We start from the raw sequence: 17137 nt of genomic DNA, 5'->3' as shown, positions 1-17137 counted from the left end.
TCCAGGCAACTGGCATCGATCACCCCTGATTCCGTGGGGTATTAGTATATTCATAGCTCCGTTTCTGTACCACAGCCCAGGGCAAGACTCAGTTATCAAGTGGCCCTAGTTTCAGGATGATTCATACACGACAGCACAGTGAACAGAGATTTTCAAGCACATTAGTGCATTCGTTGTCCTGCAGTACAGCTTGCTTTGGACAATGTCATGGGTTCCAGTACAGTTTACTGATACTCCCTGTACAACAATAGGGAAAGTTGACGGTGAAAACCTCATGGAGTTCTTAAGACATTGGTGTATTAGTAGTCTCAGAGTACAAAATTGGACATGATGAAATATGGAATAATAGTACAAAATACATTAATAATTATTGGCAAAAGATTGGTGATATAACCATAGTGCGGATTCAAAATAGTATAAAAAGTTGCTAGCTCATAGCTGAGTGGTGGGCTTCACGATCCAGAAGATCCTAGCCCCTAGTGATGGTTTCACTCCGCTTCCCCCCCACAGCAGAAAGTTTGATTCTTCTGTCCTCCTGTGTACTGCGGCAGTGGTTCCTGCTCCACAGCAGTGAGTCGGACTTGAAGATGCGTGTACTTGCTTCCAAGTCTACAATCTAGAAATCTTATTACAGTATTATCCTCTTGTAAGTGAAGTGAAAACCCTACTGACTGAGAGGTTTTCTCCCAGTAACCAAGCAGGGCTTTGATGGCTGTCATTAATTACTCTGGGGCTGGGGGGATACAGTGCTGTTGCAAACTACTTGATTTACTGTCAATTTGTGACCATGGCAAATACAAATTATTAACAGTTTCCCGGCTACATTTTTCCAGTGATGATCATTGTACCCCTTCGTTAATGGCAGTAGTAGTGACTTTAATAATACTCTTAGTAGATATTTAGGAAATTGTAAGCATAACTAAAGAACAGCTCTATACAAATAACGTCAATTTATCTATACACATTCTTCTCTTTTTCATGCACAGTACCCGAAATGTAAAGGGGAAGCATTGTAACCTTAGATAATGAATCAGACGACATGTTGCCTCCAATGTTAGGGGAATACACATTATTTCAGCAGCTTACTAAGCAAATAATAACTTTGTGTAGTCTTCACTGGCCAAAGTTGGGATGACAAGAAAAACACATGTTTAATAACGCATATGCTGCCAGAGAATACAACTGGAAAATGTCAGTTTCAAACAAGGCTTGCAGAATTTCCTTGACAATAATAAGAGTTTCAGGGCTGGTATTGGTTTTCTGTAAGGAAACTAAACGAGGCACATATATTAAAGTTACTCTGCATTTTAATCTTCAATTTTAAAATATTGCATGGCAGTACAGAATGTGCCATTTATTTAAGTAATTAGAAATAGCACACCTAAAAAAAAGATTGACGACTGAAATTAATAATGTAGCTCTCCAAATGACTTTCATATTTTTTTTCTCTCCTTATTCAATCATATTTAATTGAAATACCGTTTTACAGTAACTGAACTATTATTTTCATGGTTTACTGTACAGTGTCTCCACTCATACATCCCAGAACTTGTCAGCACATGTTTCGTGACCGTAGAGATCAAGACATCACTTCATCAGGGCGAACAAGTTATCCTCAGATCTAGTGCGACATGTTCCTTATTATATTAAGAGATGTTCTCGAGTCAGTTGCCACTCTCCTAGCTTCTCTTGTTTGCTAGGATCTAATCTTGTTGTTCTTTTACTGAAGTAAAAACTTTAATAGTGTGCAGTGCAATTCAATGTCTGTTAACTGGAATTCAAGCAAGTATTCTAGTCCAGAATGACGCTATCATTGCTTTGTTATGAGACAGAAAATAGAACACTGCTTGTGAGCTTGGTGTGGTAGAGTATCATTGACAACATCCATGTTTTTAGTGGTGACAAGTGACATAAGGAAACTAAATGACTTAAGTAAATTCAATCAGTGGTAGCCTTTGTATGTAAATTGAGAGTTGTGCATTGCAATAATTTTACTTGCGTAAGCAGGACAGCACTGCTTCTCGCCCTCACCACTGATTTTCAAAGATTCTGTGTTTACCATTTATTTACATGGAATGCCAAGTTAACTAAAGGTACTTAATCCAAGTTGCAAGGCATTTATACTATTTTATTTACAAATAATTGTTATAAAAGGTGTCTTTCATAGTGAGAATGTACATGATAGGTGCTTTGTGCCTACATTGGTTAATAATGGCTTTCTGATAAATTGCTCTCTCTGGCTGCTGCAGATTGTCTGTGTGTCCAGCGGAACCCCCCTGACCAACCAGCATTATATTGCAGCCTCACTGGGGGAATTCTACGGAGCTGACCACAGTATGGAGCGCTTGAGTGCTGAAAACACTGCAAAACTTCGTCCTCGCACCCCAATAAAGAACCTCTTCTTGACAGGTAAAGAAAAACATTATATTATTTTCCCAAAGTGAGAATCAAAAGAGGTTTATCAATACAGAATTTAATATCAATATTCAACACGAACAGTTGATTAACTTTCAATGACAAAAGCTTATAACCACTTGTCCTGAGCAGACAGTGTAATAAAATTGAAATAAATGAACCCGAATGAATGAATGAAAATCTTTATTCAGCTAATTTATTTTAGCCATAAAAGTACAAAACAGCTTGATCCACCGGCTTTCATATTGAAATGCAACTAGATAAAAGCAGTAGCGGCAGGTGGTGGGAGTACTGCGAGGTGGTGGGGCGGGGGTGGAGCAGGGTGGGGGTAGCCCAATGAAATTCGTTGTATTTATTTGTTTACTTACCCTCGTTGGGCCATATTCCATGATTTACTACCCCCCACGCTGCTCCACCCCCCCATACCACCGCCCCGCAGCACCCCCACCACCGGCCGCTACTGGATAAAAGTATAAACAGATATTAAATTAACAAGTTAAAACCGCTATACATTTTCAATTTTTTGCATACATCCTTGCCCACCCCACATTATAAAGGCAATGTCTTCTGTAGCTGAGAGTGCACGTTAAAAACTAACCAACTAAGCAGCAAACCTTATGATTACTGAGGAACTGTAACAACTAAAGTGTCCGTTTCCATTTAAGAAAAACCGAAGAACTTGAGAATCGGCACCATGCATTGGCAAGTAAGTTACCTGTAAAATTCACAGAGGAATACAAAGTGCAACATTTTTAAGCTGAATTTTCATCACATGGACTTAGTTGGATTAAGGCTGTATCATATTGGTCCAAGGGGAAAGACAAGTGACACCTTATACTACCGACACTAAATCGTGTCAATAATTGTCTATCCATAGCATATGTTGGCCATAGATGCATACATATACTTAGCATACTCCTGCCATCTAGTGATGAGCTTGGACATTTGAAAGTTGTTTTTCTTCGAAGAATTATTTTGTGTCATGGGGTATGGTGACTCCTCTTATAGTCTGTACTGCGCATGATCATCGGGTTCAGATGTTGACCTCAGAGATCTGTGACCATAGCTTTGATTCTGGACACAAGGCCTTACCAGCACCCCGGTTCATCACCCTTCAACGGAAGATTTGGTAATAAACAATACCCATTGGTTTTCCCTATACAATTTGTATCTGCCTGCTCGGGCCCAGTTCAGCTTCGTTTTTCTTTTTTTACCACTGCCTTGTTCCATTAAACAACTCAAAGGGATGGAAAAGACGCCTTTCAGCTTTTGCCCCAAGTGCCACGCCAAGGACTCCAGGCAGGATCAACACTCGATAGGCAATCTCTGCTGATCACCTGAGCACAATGAAGTGTCATTTGAGGTGTACCTGGCCTTTCGATCCAAGAAGACACTTCGGCAACCAAGGGAACGTCATTAGGCCCACTCCACTATACAGGTGCACCAAGTCGATGATATGCCCGACATCTTCCGGGAGCAGTCGATAGAGCTGGAGGAAGAACTCGAGGACGCCGAGGCACAGGCTGTACCCATGGGCATTAACACACTTCTTGGTGGCAGCAGCGACAACTCTGATTGATGATCCTGATCCGTCAACATCAGAATCGCACATGGGCACACCAGCGAAAGCCATACACACACACACCCCCACTAAAACAGCCAAGATGGCTCATGGAACCCCACTGCCTTCAGGCCAATGTGGTATCCGAAAGCAGGCAAAGGAGCAGACTGGCATTTCGACCTCTGTGAAAGGCTTTGTAGGCAGAGGAATGCAAAAGGCATTGTAAGTTGCCGGTGTCGAAAATATCATTGTTGGCACCGGAAAGGATCACAAGGCACCAGAACCGAAAATATAATCTTTGGATCTGAAGACACCTTTGACGTCAAAGCACACTTGTCTGCAGAAAACATGATCGGCATCCAAAATCCTGTTGGCGCCAAAAATACCCTCTGTGTCAAATACATCAAAAACATCATCGGAGCCCAAACAGCGGCTTATGGAGCCAATTCTTGAAAAACTCCAAGACAGACTCGATAAAAGCAAAAGACTTTTGTTTCTTAACCCAGACACTGGTAGTTTCAAAACCACCACTCGCATCAACGGACACCCTTCCTAAAAAGGAAGAAGACTTTTGACATCATGGGGCCTGATCCACCCAAAACTCCAAAGAAAAAATTCAAAGACGGGGGGCACTAGCCCTATCTTTTTTCCTCCAACTACACCTCCTTCATCCGCTTCAATACCTACATCTTCTCCTCCTCCAACTCTTTTTCCTATATTGCCACCACCTGCAATATCACCAGTTCATACACCATGCAGATTTTCCAGTTTTAATAGGAAGAAAATCTAGATTTTATTAGAGATACAGAGGCTAATATTATGCACTACTCCTTTGTTGATGCTGTGTATGAGGGGCAATAAAGAATTTAGAATTAGACTAGAATATCCTTAAAATTCTAGAACATGCATAATATCATAGAACATGCAGCCATCTTCCTTCTTTTCTTCCTGCAAAAACAATTGGAGTCCAAAAACCCCAAAAAACATCAACTTCATCCAATGTAATCTACGCATATACCTCATTGCCAAGAATCTTCTCCACTGTTTGCTCCTCAGTTCTGTCCTGGAAAAACAATAAAAATCAAAAACATAAAAAGGGTTGGGTACTCACGGGGGGGGGGGGGGGGGTGGGATAATATTAGCCTCCGTATCTTTAATAAAATCATGATTGTCTTTTCCATTAAAACGATCGAAAATCTTAATTTTATGGGAAGGAACTGAGGCCAAAATTATGCATTTTCAAAGCGCATCCATAACTCTCTGTACAGCATTTTCCACATGTTTAAAGTATAACTTCTTAAACATTGATTCACTCGACCATTCAGCTGCCTTCATAATAGAACTTAGACCTCCGCCTATTACCCAAGCTTTACTTGCCATAGCTCAACTCGCTGAATGCACCCCAAACACACTCACATCCACTCCTGCTAACTTCATAGACAATGAGTTCTTCCCGAGCAAAAGGGAATCAGTATCCAAAATGTGAATAGTGATTATGCACAGATAGAGTCCAATCCATGGGTATCAGAAGTGTTCTTCTTTATTATCTCTGTTGTCAGGATCTCCCCTCAGGGGTTTTGCATAGAAAATCGTATTTTACACACAGACCAAGGATGTTTGCAGCCAACACGTGTTTCGTCTGAGGGCAAATGGCCCAAACGACTTCCTCAGGGCTCAAGTGTAATTCCAAGGATATGTCCCAATCGGCGTATATTTTCAATGAAACAATAAATAATCTGATGAAAGGAGAGTACTCCTGTAAAGTTCTAAAGTCAGGTACGAGTACTAGTACCTGACTTTAGAACTTTACAGGAGTACTCTCCTTTCATCACAGTGTGCACTAGATTCAGCCGATAAAAGTGCAAGGGAGGTGAATGCAGGCATCAGTATTAGGCACTTTGCATGGTTTAGAGTCTCTGGCTTTAAGCCTGATGTTCAACAACATTTGCTTAATCTGCCTTTTGATGGTGAACATTTGTTCGGACCACAGGTAGATGATATGTTAACATTTTTTTAAAAAGACACGGACACCACCAAAGCCATGGGTGCACTACAGTCTTATCAACACAGGGGCTTCTTTAGGAGAGGACAGTATAGAGGTGCATCAAGACCTGGCACATCTACAGACACAGGCAATACCCAAAAGCAGCAAGGTTCCTACCAGTCCCAATACACCAGAGAGACATACTATAGGTCACATAACAAGAATAATAGAGGCTGTGGGTCCACCTCTAAGAACACCACTCCCAATAAACAGTGACCCGCTATGCCTCCTCCTTCAGCATTTAACACCAGTAGGGTGCATCTGCCACAATACCATGAACACTGGGCACAAATCACAACAGATTAGTCGGCCATTTCCATTGTAAAGGATAGGTATTGCCTAGAACTTGCAACTACCCCACCCACAATACCACCACTAACACAAAATATGTAACCAGAACACCTTACACTCCACTAAAAGTCATCCAATCTCTACTTCAGAAAAGGGCTATGGAACTCATCCCAAAACATCACCAGGTACACAGGGTATACTCATTCCCAAAACTGATGTGACTTTATGGCCTCTTCCAGATCTCAGGCCACTCAACAAATACATCCTATCAGAACACTTTCATATGGTGACACTACAGGACGTGATGCCATTACTATAACAAGGAGATTTCATGATAGCCATAGACCTCAGAGACGCCTACTTCCACATTCCAATACACCCAGCTCATCGCCGGGATCTCTTCTTTCAAGTAAATGGGCAGCAAGGTCTTGCCATTAGGAGTACCTACTGCACCAAGAGAATTCACAAAATGCCTCGCAGTGGTAGCAGCTCATCTGAGGAGGAGGGGACAAACACGTGTCCCTATTGGCTTATCAAGAGTTCAACCAAACAGCAATGCCTACAGGACACTCAAAAGGTAATCAACCTTATACACTAATTAGGTTTCACACTCAATACAGCAAAATCTCATCTGCAATCTTTTGCAAAATCTCATCTGCAATCTTTTGCAAGTGCAGCCGTTCTTAGGCACAACATCGAACTCTGTTACAGCCAAAGTCTATCCCAGTGCAGAAAGAGTGAAAAAGCTTCAATTAGCATTACCTCTTTTTCAACCACATCATGTCACAGTGAAAACAGTAATGAGTTTTCTCTGAATTATGGTGTTGTGCATCTCCATAGTGTGCATGCACGACTGAAAAGTGCATTGAAGGAAGCGCATATACAATCCCAATGATTTCAAGCAGATGGGCATCTAAAGGATCTAGTGTTGGCAGGCCCAGCGTCCCATCCCTGTCTGCAGTGGTGGAGGAGCAACAATCTGTTGCAGGGTCAGCCCTCTAGTAATGGTGATCTGTAGAACTGGAGCTTTAAAGATGCATCCCTACAAGCTTGAGGGGCACATATACAGGACCTACCAGTACAAAGCCTCTGGTCGCAAACACAAATACTTTCACATCAATCATTTAGAGCTTCTTGCCATTCAGTTTGCTCTAAAAATGTTTTTGCCAACATCTTCGCAACAAAGTATTCCTGATCCATACCGACAACCTGACTTCACCGTATTATATTAAAAAGCAGGGGGATCACACACTCCATACAGCTTTCCCACAAAGCAGAGCAAATATGGCACTGGGTCATATGTCACAAAATCCACCTCCTAGCAGAGTACCTAGCAGGGGTGGACAACAACTTTGCAGATCTGCTCAGCTGAATGCATCAGCAAGTACACGAGTAGGAGATCGACACAACACTTCTCCACTCATATTTCCAACAGTAAGGAATCCCGGAGACAGATCTCTGCAACCAAGCAGAATCCAAAATGGCAAAGCTTCGCCTCCAGGTTTCCTGACCCACAATCCAAAGACAATGCTCTATGAACCAACTGGTCAGGGATATTTGTTTATGCTTTCCCCCCTCTAGCGCTAATTCCTTACATGTTTCAAAAACTAAAGTATTCTTAAACATCCCCCACACTGATCCTAATTCCCCAAACACGGGCACACCAAGCATGGTTAACAGCCCTACTACAACTTTCACTAGCTACACACAAGAAACTGCCTCTCTGGCCTCATTTTCTAACTCGGGAACATGAGAAGGCATAGGCCCCAAATCCCACACAACTCTATCTGATGATCTGGCACCTGCAGGCTTAGAAGTTGGACATCTTAATCTCCCACAGTAATGCATGAACATTCTAAAACCAGCACATAGATGAGCTTAGCGAGCTTGTTATGCGGCTAAATAAAAAAAACATTTGAACATTACTGTTTAGTCAAGCAAATCCAACCTCTCTCACCTACAGTGCAAGGGTTATCTTTTTCATCTGCAACAAACAGGCCTTGCATATACCTCTATTAGATAACATTCAGCAGCTCTGGCTGCATATATGCAAAACGGACAACTTATTTCACTCTTTAAAGTTCCAGTAATCAAGGCATTTATGGAGGGACTAAAAAGAGTCATTCCACCTTCCACCCCACCAGCACTTGTCTGGAACCTCAATATTGTTCTCACTAGACTCATGGGACTACTCTCTTAACCACTACATTCCTATGATTTACAGTCCCTTTACGTGGAAATTAGCTTTTTTGGTAGCTATCACATCTTTTAGGCGACTAAGTGAACTTCAAGTGCTCCGCTTGAAGAACCTTTCTTCCAAATCTATCCAAATAAATTGGTACTTCACGACGGAACTCTGGATTAATTTCCCCATTCCATGCAAATCACACAGTAGAGCTACCAATATTCTTCCCAAAACCTGATTCAGTAGCAGAACGAGCTCTATTCACACGATGTTAAAAGAGCATTAATGTATCATATCAAGCGAACTAAATCTTTTCGAAAAAACAACTTTTTGTTGCATTTTCAAACCCACAAAAAGGTTCCCCTGTATCCAAAGATTAAATACATCTGACTATCATTCTTGCTATTCTAACTTGCTACTACAAATCGATCACTGCTTGTAACTCCACAAGCTCACTCCACACAGAAACAAGCATTTGCAATGCAATAGGTCTCGCATTTACGCGACTTAAAGACAGTCATTTACAATGGCAATAGCTTATATTTATGTTTTAAAAACGAAAACAAAAATAAAAGGTATTATCATTTGCAATGTCAATAGCTCAAAATCGCGTAAATGCGAGACCTATTGCATTACAAATGTTTGTTTTAAGAGGCAAGAGAGAAAGGACTGTCCGGGAGCTCAGCTTCGTCGCCTTAAAGCAGTTCAGCATATTGTGTAAGTTTGTCAGTCGGCAGCCTGCTTGCTTCCCATACTTTCGGATTTAGACGCCTGCATTAAATAGTGTTCTCCGAGAGGCGCTTCCCAGGTCCGCGGCACTCTTTCCTTGTTTTATACCTTGGAATGATGAGCCGCTGGGTGAGTCTGCCGCAGCTCTTAGCAGTAGGTGCACTCGCACACCGAGCTTCCTGTCCATCTTTCCAGGTTTCTCCTCACCTTACTGGCAATGTACGTGGGAGGCTGAGAAGCGCCAAAACATGGTCTGTAATCTGAAAACAAACCGAAACAGCGGAGTGCACTTCCGGCTTTGCTTTTCCTGAGCGCCTAATCATCAGCTGCAGCATCGCCCCCAGGAAGACGCCTCGCGATATCTCCTCTGCCAGTGCACCCCATCCCCGTCAGAGCCTCACCGCCCAGGAGGCACCAGGGACAGGGCACAGGCCTGCACGTGTGGACTCCTGCAGTGCACATCTGGATGGATCCCCTGCTGGAGACAGACTCCACCTCAAGCTCCTGTGCCGGGACAGGAGCTGTGAGGGCCTTGGTGCAGTACTCCTGTCCCATGCAGGGGGCGACTGGTCACCCTCGCGGTAGGGACATCCAGTCTGTTAAGGAAGAATGGGAGGGGTGTTACAGGGGGTGGGACGGGTGGGGAGGCCTCTCGATTTTTACAACATCTTAATGCTCCATTGGGACTTCAGCAAAGGTATTAGGACGTGCACTTGTCAAGGAGAGACGAGATTGTGGGATGTGGTGCGACTTTTTATGGACCAAACCAAATGTAGTGAGCTCACAGCTGTGCTTAAGTATGGGGGCACAGACAGGACTCTTGGGGAATAGTTATCTGCCATTGAGTGCATAGGCGAGGGCTCACTTGACTAGAAGTGCAAATAATGGCATACCGCAGAGCATGCTGGGAGACCGGCCTCCGCGCAGTGGCATGCTGCATTTCATCCTTAGTAGTAAGTAAGAGGCTGGTGCGTGGCTCCCACGTCACAGCTCCAGCACTCACAGATCCGTGGTATATAGAATCCTTGGTCCAGCCAACCCCTGTAAGCACGCGCAGTGCTTTGCAGGGCCTGTATGCACCATGTCACCTGTCACACACAGCAGCTTGTGTCTTTTCTCTCAAGGAGTGATACAGTGTACACTTTTCAGACTGTCAGACAGACACTGCTCATTCACTACTGTGACAGAACTGTAGGCACGCTCCTGTAAACACGGCAATTCGCACTAGACAAACATGCAGCGCCACCTCCCACTGCAGGGGCAGACAGGTGGGGTGAATGATTGTCTAGCAAATAAACCGGCCTGACTTCACCATGATTCCGCAGTGTCACCTAGCTTCTCGCACACGGGGCTAACCGTCCCCAGCGCATATCGCTGTCTGGCCTGCCCTCACATAATATATATTTACCTCCAATAACCTTCCACCTGTATTTGTTTTTACTAGCCCTCCCTTCATTTCCACTCGCAGCCTGGCTGCAGCCCTGGGGAGCTCGCGGGGTCAGGGCAAAGAGACGGTGCAGTTGGCTTACAGTGGGCACGACCCTATCACCTACCTGAAAACGGTGTTCCTCAGTGCGCCTTCTCAGGCACCTAATGGCTTCTATTGATACTCGTGTTGACTAAACGGTGCCGTCATTACACGTACCCTAAGAGAAGAGCTCATGCCCAATTGGCCCTAATGAGGCTGTGTTGCGCCAATTATTCACCCACTCCCAGATTTATCCCTTGACTTTTTCGACATTTCTGTTTCAGCCATTAAACACAAAATAACAAAATCACAATGTTGCACCCATTTTAAAGTAGATTCCGAGAAGAAGGCGAGGCGCTACAGTCATCAAACCTCATGCGACTCTAGAACTTGAAAGGGAGAGTACCTCAATTTCTCAGTAGGGGTGTAATAATACTTTGAATGGGAGCGTACCAGCACTTTCAAAAAGCAGACAGGTACTGGGGGGGTGAGGAGGGTGAGGGACCAGCACTTCCCAATAGCAGGCAGGTACTGAGTACATGCCCTTCTTTAATTTGAAAGAGACAGTACCTGTATTCTTCAGCACTACTGCAATGCATTTAATGGGAGAGTACCGGCGCTTCCCAGAAGCAAGCAGCACTCTGGAAAATGAGTCCCTGCATTTCTGTATCTTCACGTAAAATACTGCATTGCATGCACTTGTCAGGCAGGAATGTTTTTGCCTGAGTGATGCTACCCGTTCATGCTTGCCATTCTGTGTCTGGTTTTCAGGTGGGAGTGTTCGTCAGGCAGTGTGTGTATTTTTTTTTTTACTGGTACTTACCTGGCGCGCATGATAGTATTGTATTTTAATTGCAATTATATAGCGCTTACTACCCATGACTAGGCTCAAAGCGCTTTTCGGCGTGCAGCACGCTACCCCTGAACCCAAAAATGGTTGATTGGGGATGTTGCTGGAGTAGATGCTAATGCACACCCTCGAGAGGGCGGTGCGCCTGTCTCGTCCCGACCACTCTCCGTAACGCCAGTGTGTTCCTCCTTAGATTTTCTTTCCAGTTTGTGAACATGAGTCACTGAGCGCTGCCCAGGGACAGACAGACGCTTCCCTGTTGCTGTTATTACAGGCCATGGCGGGCATGTCCAGCCTGGGATTAGCTCAAGGCATGTGCAAACAGCCCCCCACAACGCACACACACCATGCTCCCCCAAAGGAGCATTCCGAAATCCAAGCAACCCGTTTTACAGCTCACTGAAGCCATATACAACAAGCCCACGAATGGTGCATGCGAGATGCGGGAGCTTCTGGTGTGCGTGCATGGTTGAGAGCAGCAGCATAAGTTCCCAATTATCGCGCCCATGTCGGCACGATAATTGGAAACATATGCTGCTGCTGCGCGTAACAGACACCAATAGGCCATGGGCGGATCAATGCGCCCGCCTTTGGCCAATGCGTGCTGTCTTTGTAAAAAAGACGCACGCAACAACCAATAGCGTGGCCCAAAAGGAAAAGCACACGCACAAGCGTGTGCGATTCCTAGATCAGTTTCCAAACCCCCTACAAGAGGTCTCTCGCTGCACGAGCAGCGCTACGCACAGCAACGCTAGGCGCAAGACCTAAAAAGGAGCCTTCATTGTTTTTTTAAGAAACATCCCATTAGCGGATATCTGTAAAGCAGCCCACATACATTCACAAAACACTATTGTGTCGATATCTTTGCTAATCAACAATCTAGAGTGGGTCATGCTGTATTGTGAACACTTTTTCAGACATCAGCATCAACCACTAGCTAAACCACCGTTTTTGTAGAGTATTACATTTACTTAGCATAGAAAGTAAAGCATCTACTCCCAGCAAATGCTACAAATTGGAATATGTTACTTACGAATAGATGCTTACAGGGTAACTTGTAGTGCCGTAAATTCAAATGCACCCACCCTCCACCCCGGACGCTACTGGCTGACTTCTTTACTAAAACACTTTATCTTATCTTGCATGCTCATTTGTTCCAACACTATCAGCTAAATAAAACATCTAACAAAGGAGCAGATGATCATGCACAACACAGACTTTAGGAGGAGTCACCATACCATATGAATCTACAGCACTACACGCTACGAATTGATGGTTACAGGGTAAGTGACATATTCCTTCCCACACATTATGAACTCAAGCAAAGTAAGGTTCTGTATTGGGGTAGTCTAAATAACTACATACTTCCAAATTGTGGGGTTAGCCTTCTCAGCACTTTCTCTATTCATCTCTGCCTTTTCCCAGTAAAGCTGATTAATCCATACTTTTTCTTTCAGGGTTAATTTAGTGGGTACTAGATACAAATTAGACCTCCCAAGGTCATTATATAATTGCCTCACATGCTTGAACCAAGGGAGTGTATACCCATGGTCGCATGCTAAACAATCCTCCTATAATATACTTGTTTAAAATGGCATGTCTATTAGCCCATACCAGCAACCACGATAGTAAGTGAACTAGTTTAACTTGGTCAGATACATATTTAAGTCCTATGGGCAAAATAGTGGGAACCACTGGGTGGTAATCCTTGCAACCCTCTGCAAAATCTATTCTCTTCAATTTAAAGGATGTTGGTGGACCTATATCCCCAGATAGCAGCCAATAAGTTGAAAATGGAACATATTTCAATCAGGGGTGATATTAGCTTAGACCTAACACGCTTAGCAAGGTTAAAAAATGCACCAATTGTTTGATAAAACTTTCTTGTTCTGTTTGACAAACACGGGACCCAATTACATAAGAAATCAAAGATAACTCCTAAATAAGGGAAGCTATACTCCCTTTTTATGGGCTTACCCTTAATGTAGATTTTGGAAGACCTGCCCCCCCCCTCCCCCACCCATGACCATATAATGAGTTTTAGTGAGGTTGGTCTCCAAGTCCAAGCTATCCATACCCTTAAGATCTGAGGATGTTTGGGAAAAAGGCACTGCACCATGTGCATACAATAAAGTCACCATAGGGATTCTATCTGCAAGTCTTTATCCAACAATGTTAGATGTTTATGTAAACCATTTATGTAAAGTGAGAGAAATTGGGTTGTTGGTTGATTCGGTGTGATCCCTCCTCAAGCCACAGTGACATTCCTTGTCAGGGTGAACCACAAAAGCCTCTAAATTAACCTGGGCTTAACCCTCTGACTACTTTTGTACCAAGCTACCAGTCTTAATTTAGAGGCCATATGTAAAGTATTTATGCTGCACACAAAAAGGAATAAGATGAAAACACAACACAATAACAATACCACAACAATTTAGAAAAATAGAATAAAATGTAATATATTATTTGACACCAACACGACAAAAAGCCAATCAGTAGAACTGGAGCTGTGCAGTTTCACAGATTTAAGGTAATAAGTTTAGCACCTAAAAGCACAAAGCTCCACTCATGGTTATTTGGTCATATGAGACCGGGTGAAAGTCACAAATTCTGGACAACTGTGATGAAGAGTGGGCCAGGTACAGGGACCAGGTTAGTCCCACTGAAAAAGTACCCTTCTAAAATCCACCATGAAGAGGTCAGTTTGCAGTGAAGGAGACTATGAGGAGCAGGAAGAGTGTCATAGATTGTTGTCGCTGTAGCACGAAGAGCTGACCAGATGTTGAGGATGGTCATTGCTGTATTGCCTGCCTGCATCTTCTTCAAACCAGCTACATAACCTACAAAGTCATCACAACCAGCACCCCTGCCTATCTGGTTGACAAACCCCCTACTTCTAGTGGCTTTTGGCACACATACAGCCAGAAGATAATCTGATGGTGATGTAAAAATTCCAAATTGAAAAAAACAATGCAACAGCCTTTTTAGTCTGTGCATCCAGGATCTGAAACTATATCCATATATCCTTCAGAACTGGCCTGACCCGGCAGTTCCAGGTCACAGAAAGCCACCGAGAAGCTGGAGGGTAAGACCTCCATGGTCAGGAGTTGAGTAGAATTGGCTGCGGCATGCTGGTTAGAGAAATGCCTTACACTACACCTTCTATGATGAATAAATTGCTCCGCGATGCCTCGGAGCTCAGAGAAGGGCAGCCATCTTGAGTGGGGCATAAGTCCTGCCCCACACCATTTTGTAGAAAGCTAAACACAGTTTTTGTGAGACCTGTAGTAGGTGAGGGATGGACAGATAACTGAGCATTAGAGACCACTTCAGGGTTGTTTTGAAGTGAAAGTTATGTTTGATATTTGGAAAAATAGATCAATATAGGAGTTTAGTAGAGTGTGATCTACTGTACTTTGGAATCATTTAAAGGAGTGAACATGCATCTTCGGTCACTCTCTTCAAAATAATCATAGTTTGTAGAGTGTCCCAAAGAAATTTTTACAAGCATTATATTGTAGTTTAAAACAAAAACTATGTATGAGTTCTGAATAAGGAGCAACATAATTTTGGAGAGAGACGGATATAGCTCTTGCCATAACATCAGCTAACTCTTTTTCTTTCTCCAAGTGTATTTATAGTCTGACTGAGCCAATTACATTTTGTCTTATTAAATCACACAATATTTGATTGGCAATTTTGTCATCAGAATCAATCTAGAAAATATTTCCCAGTTTGTGGGCAATGGCTAGCAATATTCTGCCTTTCTCTATTGACTGCTTGGCTCACCTCAAGTGATATTCTTTTATAAAAGTGAAGCCTAGTCCCAATCCTTGAACTATAGCTGGCTGTAACCTTTGTTTTTTTCATGACCGAGTTATTTTCTTATGTTTTAGCATCATTACTGCTGTTGTATGTTTTTCTGTCAATGTTCGCTCCCCAATGACTGGAAATCACTACAAAGACAATTTTCTGGACCAAAAGGAGTGGATCACAGGTAGTGATTTCTCCCTTTTGATAATGCGCAGCCTGTGTGTTCTGACTCTAATCATTGGCAGCCCTTTGTTTAAGATTGTACCCAGTTCATGGACCACATCTAGTTGTATCCTGCACTGCTCTGTTAGCGAACTTTAGCTCCAGAGACCTAAACCATGCCCCTGTTCCACCGTCGTCAATGGGATGCTCCCAACTCATGGACTACAGTTAACCATGTTAATTCACTCAACACTGATTATGTGATCCCATGGGCTAAACCCCATCACATAACGCCCTATGCTGCCAATATTCTGGTACCCAAACAAGACCATATATAGCATTGTCTTCTTTTGAACTGCTGTACTCTGTGTAAGAACCACAGCTAGTGATAATGTATGCTCTTCTGGTGATTTTACTTTTCCACTGCATGTCCTACAAGTTGTTTTGTGCTTTCCAAATTATTGTGGTTCTTGTCCAAGGTGAAATATGGACCCTCCTCAGAAAGGGAAACTGTTAAGACTGTCACTGTACTTTAGACTCGGAACCCAACATAATTGCCTATGTTCTCTCTAGGTCAGGATGCCTTTCTTGGTGGATTTGTAGGTGCCCTTAATGGGGCAATGGTTTGTGCTTCGGAGGTCCTGGGCCGCAACCTATACCTGGACATGCAGCGCCTTCGAAAGCAAGTCAAGGAGAAGGCACTCAAGAAGTTGGACTGATGCACCAATTCATTTGGGATTTGTGACCAATGACTCATTTGTGTGAAAGATGTCGAAGGCATTCACAGTTTTAGCTTCTCCTTGAACAGTGATTTTCCTGCATAGAAAGCTAATGGTTTAACACTCTGTTCTTTATGGCTTTGAACCCACTGATTTGAAATTTCATTTATTTTATAATGAAAACAAGTTTGATTTAACAATCCAATTTGGGAGAGCACATTGGATAGGATTGGGTAATCTTACTCACTGGTCAGACTCCAACTTCAAACAAAGAGCTTACATTTCTGCAAGTTCAGATCTTTAATTTTCTAGAAATTCCCATCCACAACCAAGCAGAAGAAGGAAATGGTTGCTATTATTATGACCACTCAACCCATCTAGCCTAGTTTGTTGTTGGCTCTTGATTTGCAGACCTTAACACAATCTGTATCTTTGCCACTAGTGTCTCCAAACTAGCTTTCTCCTGTAAATGCCCGACACATGAAATTCAATTCAAAATCCATATTATACAGGCTAATAAAAAGCAATTATGATGTCTCGTTCTTGCACAAGGTAAATTCAATGAAAGTGTTTCAAACCCAAGGAGTGATCCTTCAATGTGCAAACAGCAAATAACAAGACAATCTCAGTTCTGGCCACTAACACAAGTTGCACAATAAAAAATTAAGTTAGAGTTTAATAAGCAGGGCTGGAATTGCCACGTAGAGAAGCTACAACTCCTTAATTACAGCCTTGGACTCGCACTACTCTGTTTTAGACACATGGGGGCAGATTTACAAGCCCCTTACGACACATTTACGCCGCCGTTGCGTCACTTCAGTGACGCAGCGGCGGCGTAAACCATGCGCCATGTTGCGCCTTATTTACAACGTGACGCATCTCCCTAGATGCGTCACGTTG

The 17137-nt window shown here is 43.1% G+C and overlaps 1 protein-coding gene across 1 annotated transcript in view; it reads left to right on the top strand.

Moving 5' to 3' along the window:
* LOC146784359 (all-trans-retinol 13,14-reductase-like) overlaps positions 1 to 16776 on the top strand; it is a 174866-nt gene extending 158090 nt beyond the window's left edge. Inside the window, exons 10-11 of the mRNA XM_085636189.1 lie at positions 2250 to 2409; positions 16092 to 16776. Coding sequence (XP_085492315.1) covers positions 2250 to 2409; positions 16092 to 16237 — 306 coding nt within the window. The 3' untranslated portion in view covers positions 16238 to 16776. The remainder of the gene's footprint in view (positions 1 to 2249; positions 2410 to 16091) is intronic.
* Positions 16777 to 17137: the final 361 nt, after the last annotated feature.

This window comes from Triturus cristatus, chromosome 11 (genome assembly GCF_964204655.1).
Source record: "Triturus cristatus chromosome 11, aTriCri1.1, whole genome shotgun sequence".
Lineage (NCBI taxonomy): Eukaryota > Metazoa > Chordata > Amphibia > Caudata > Salamandridae > Triturus > Triturus cristatus.
The sequence above is the reverse complement of the archived record's forward strand: the minus strand, read 5'-3'. Positions and strand labels throughout refer to the sequence as shown.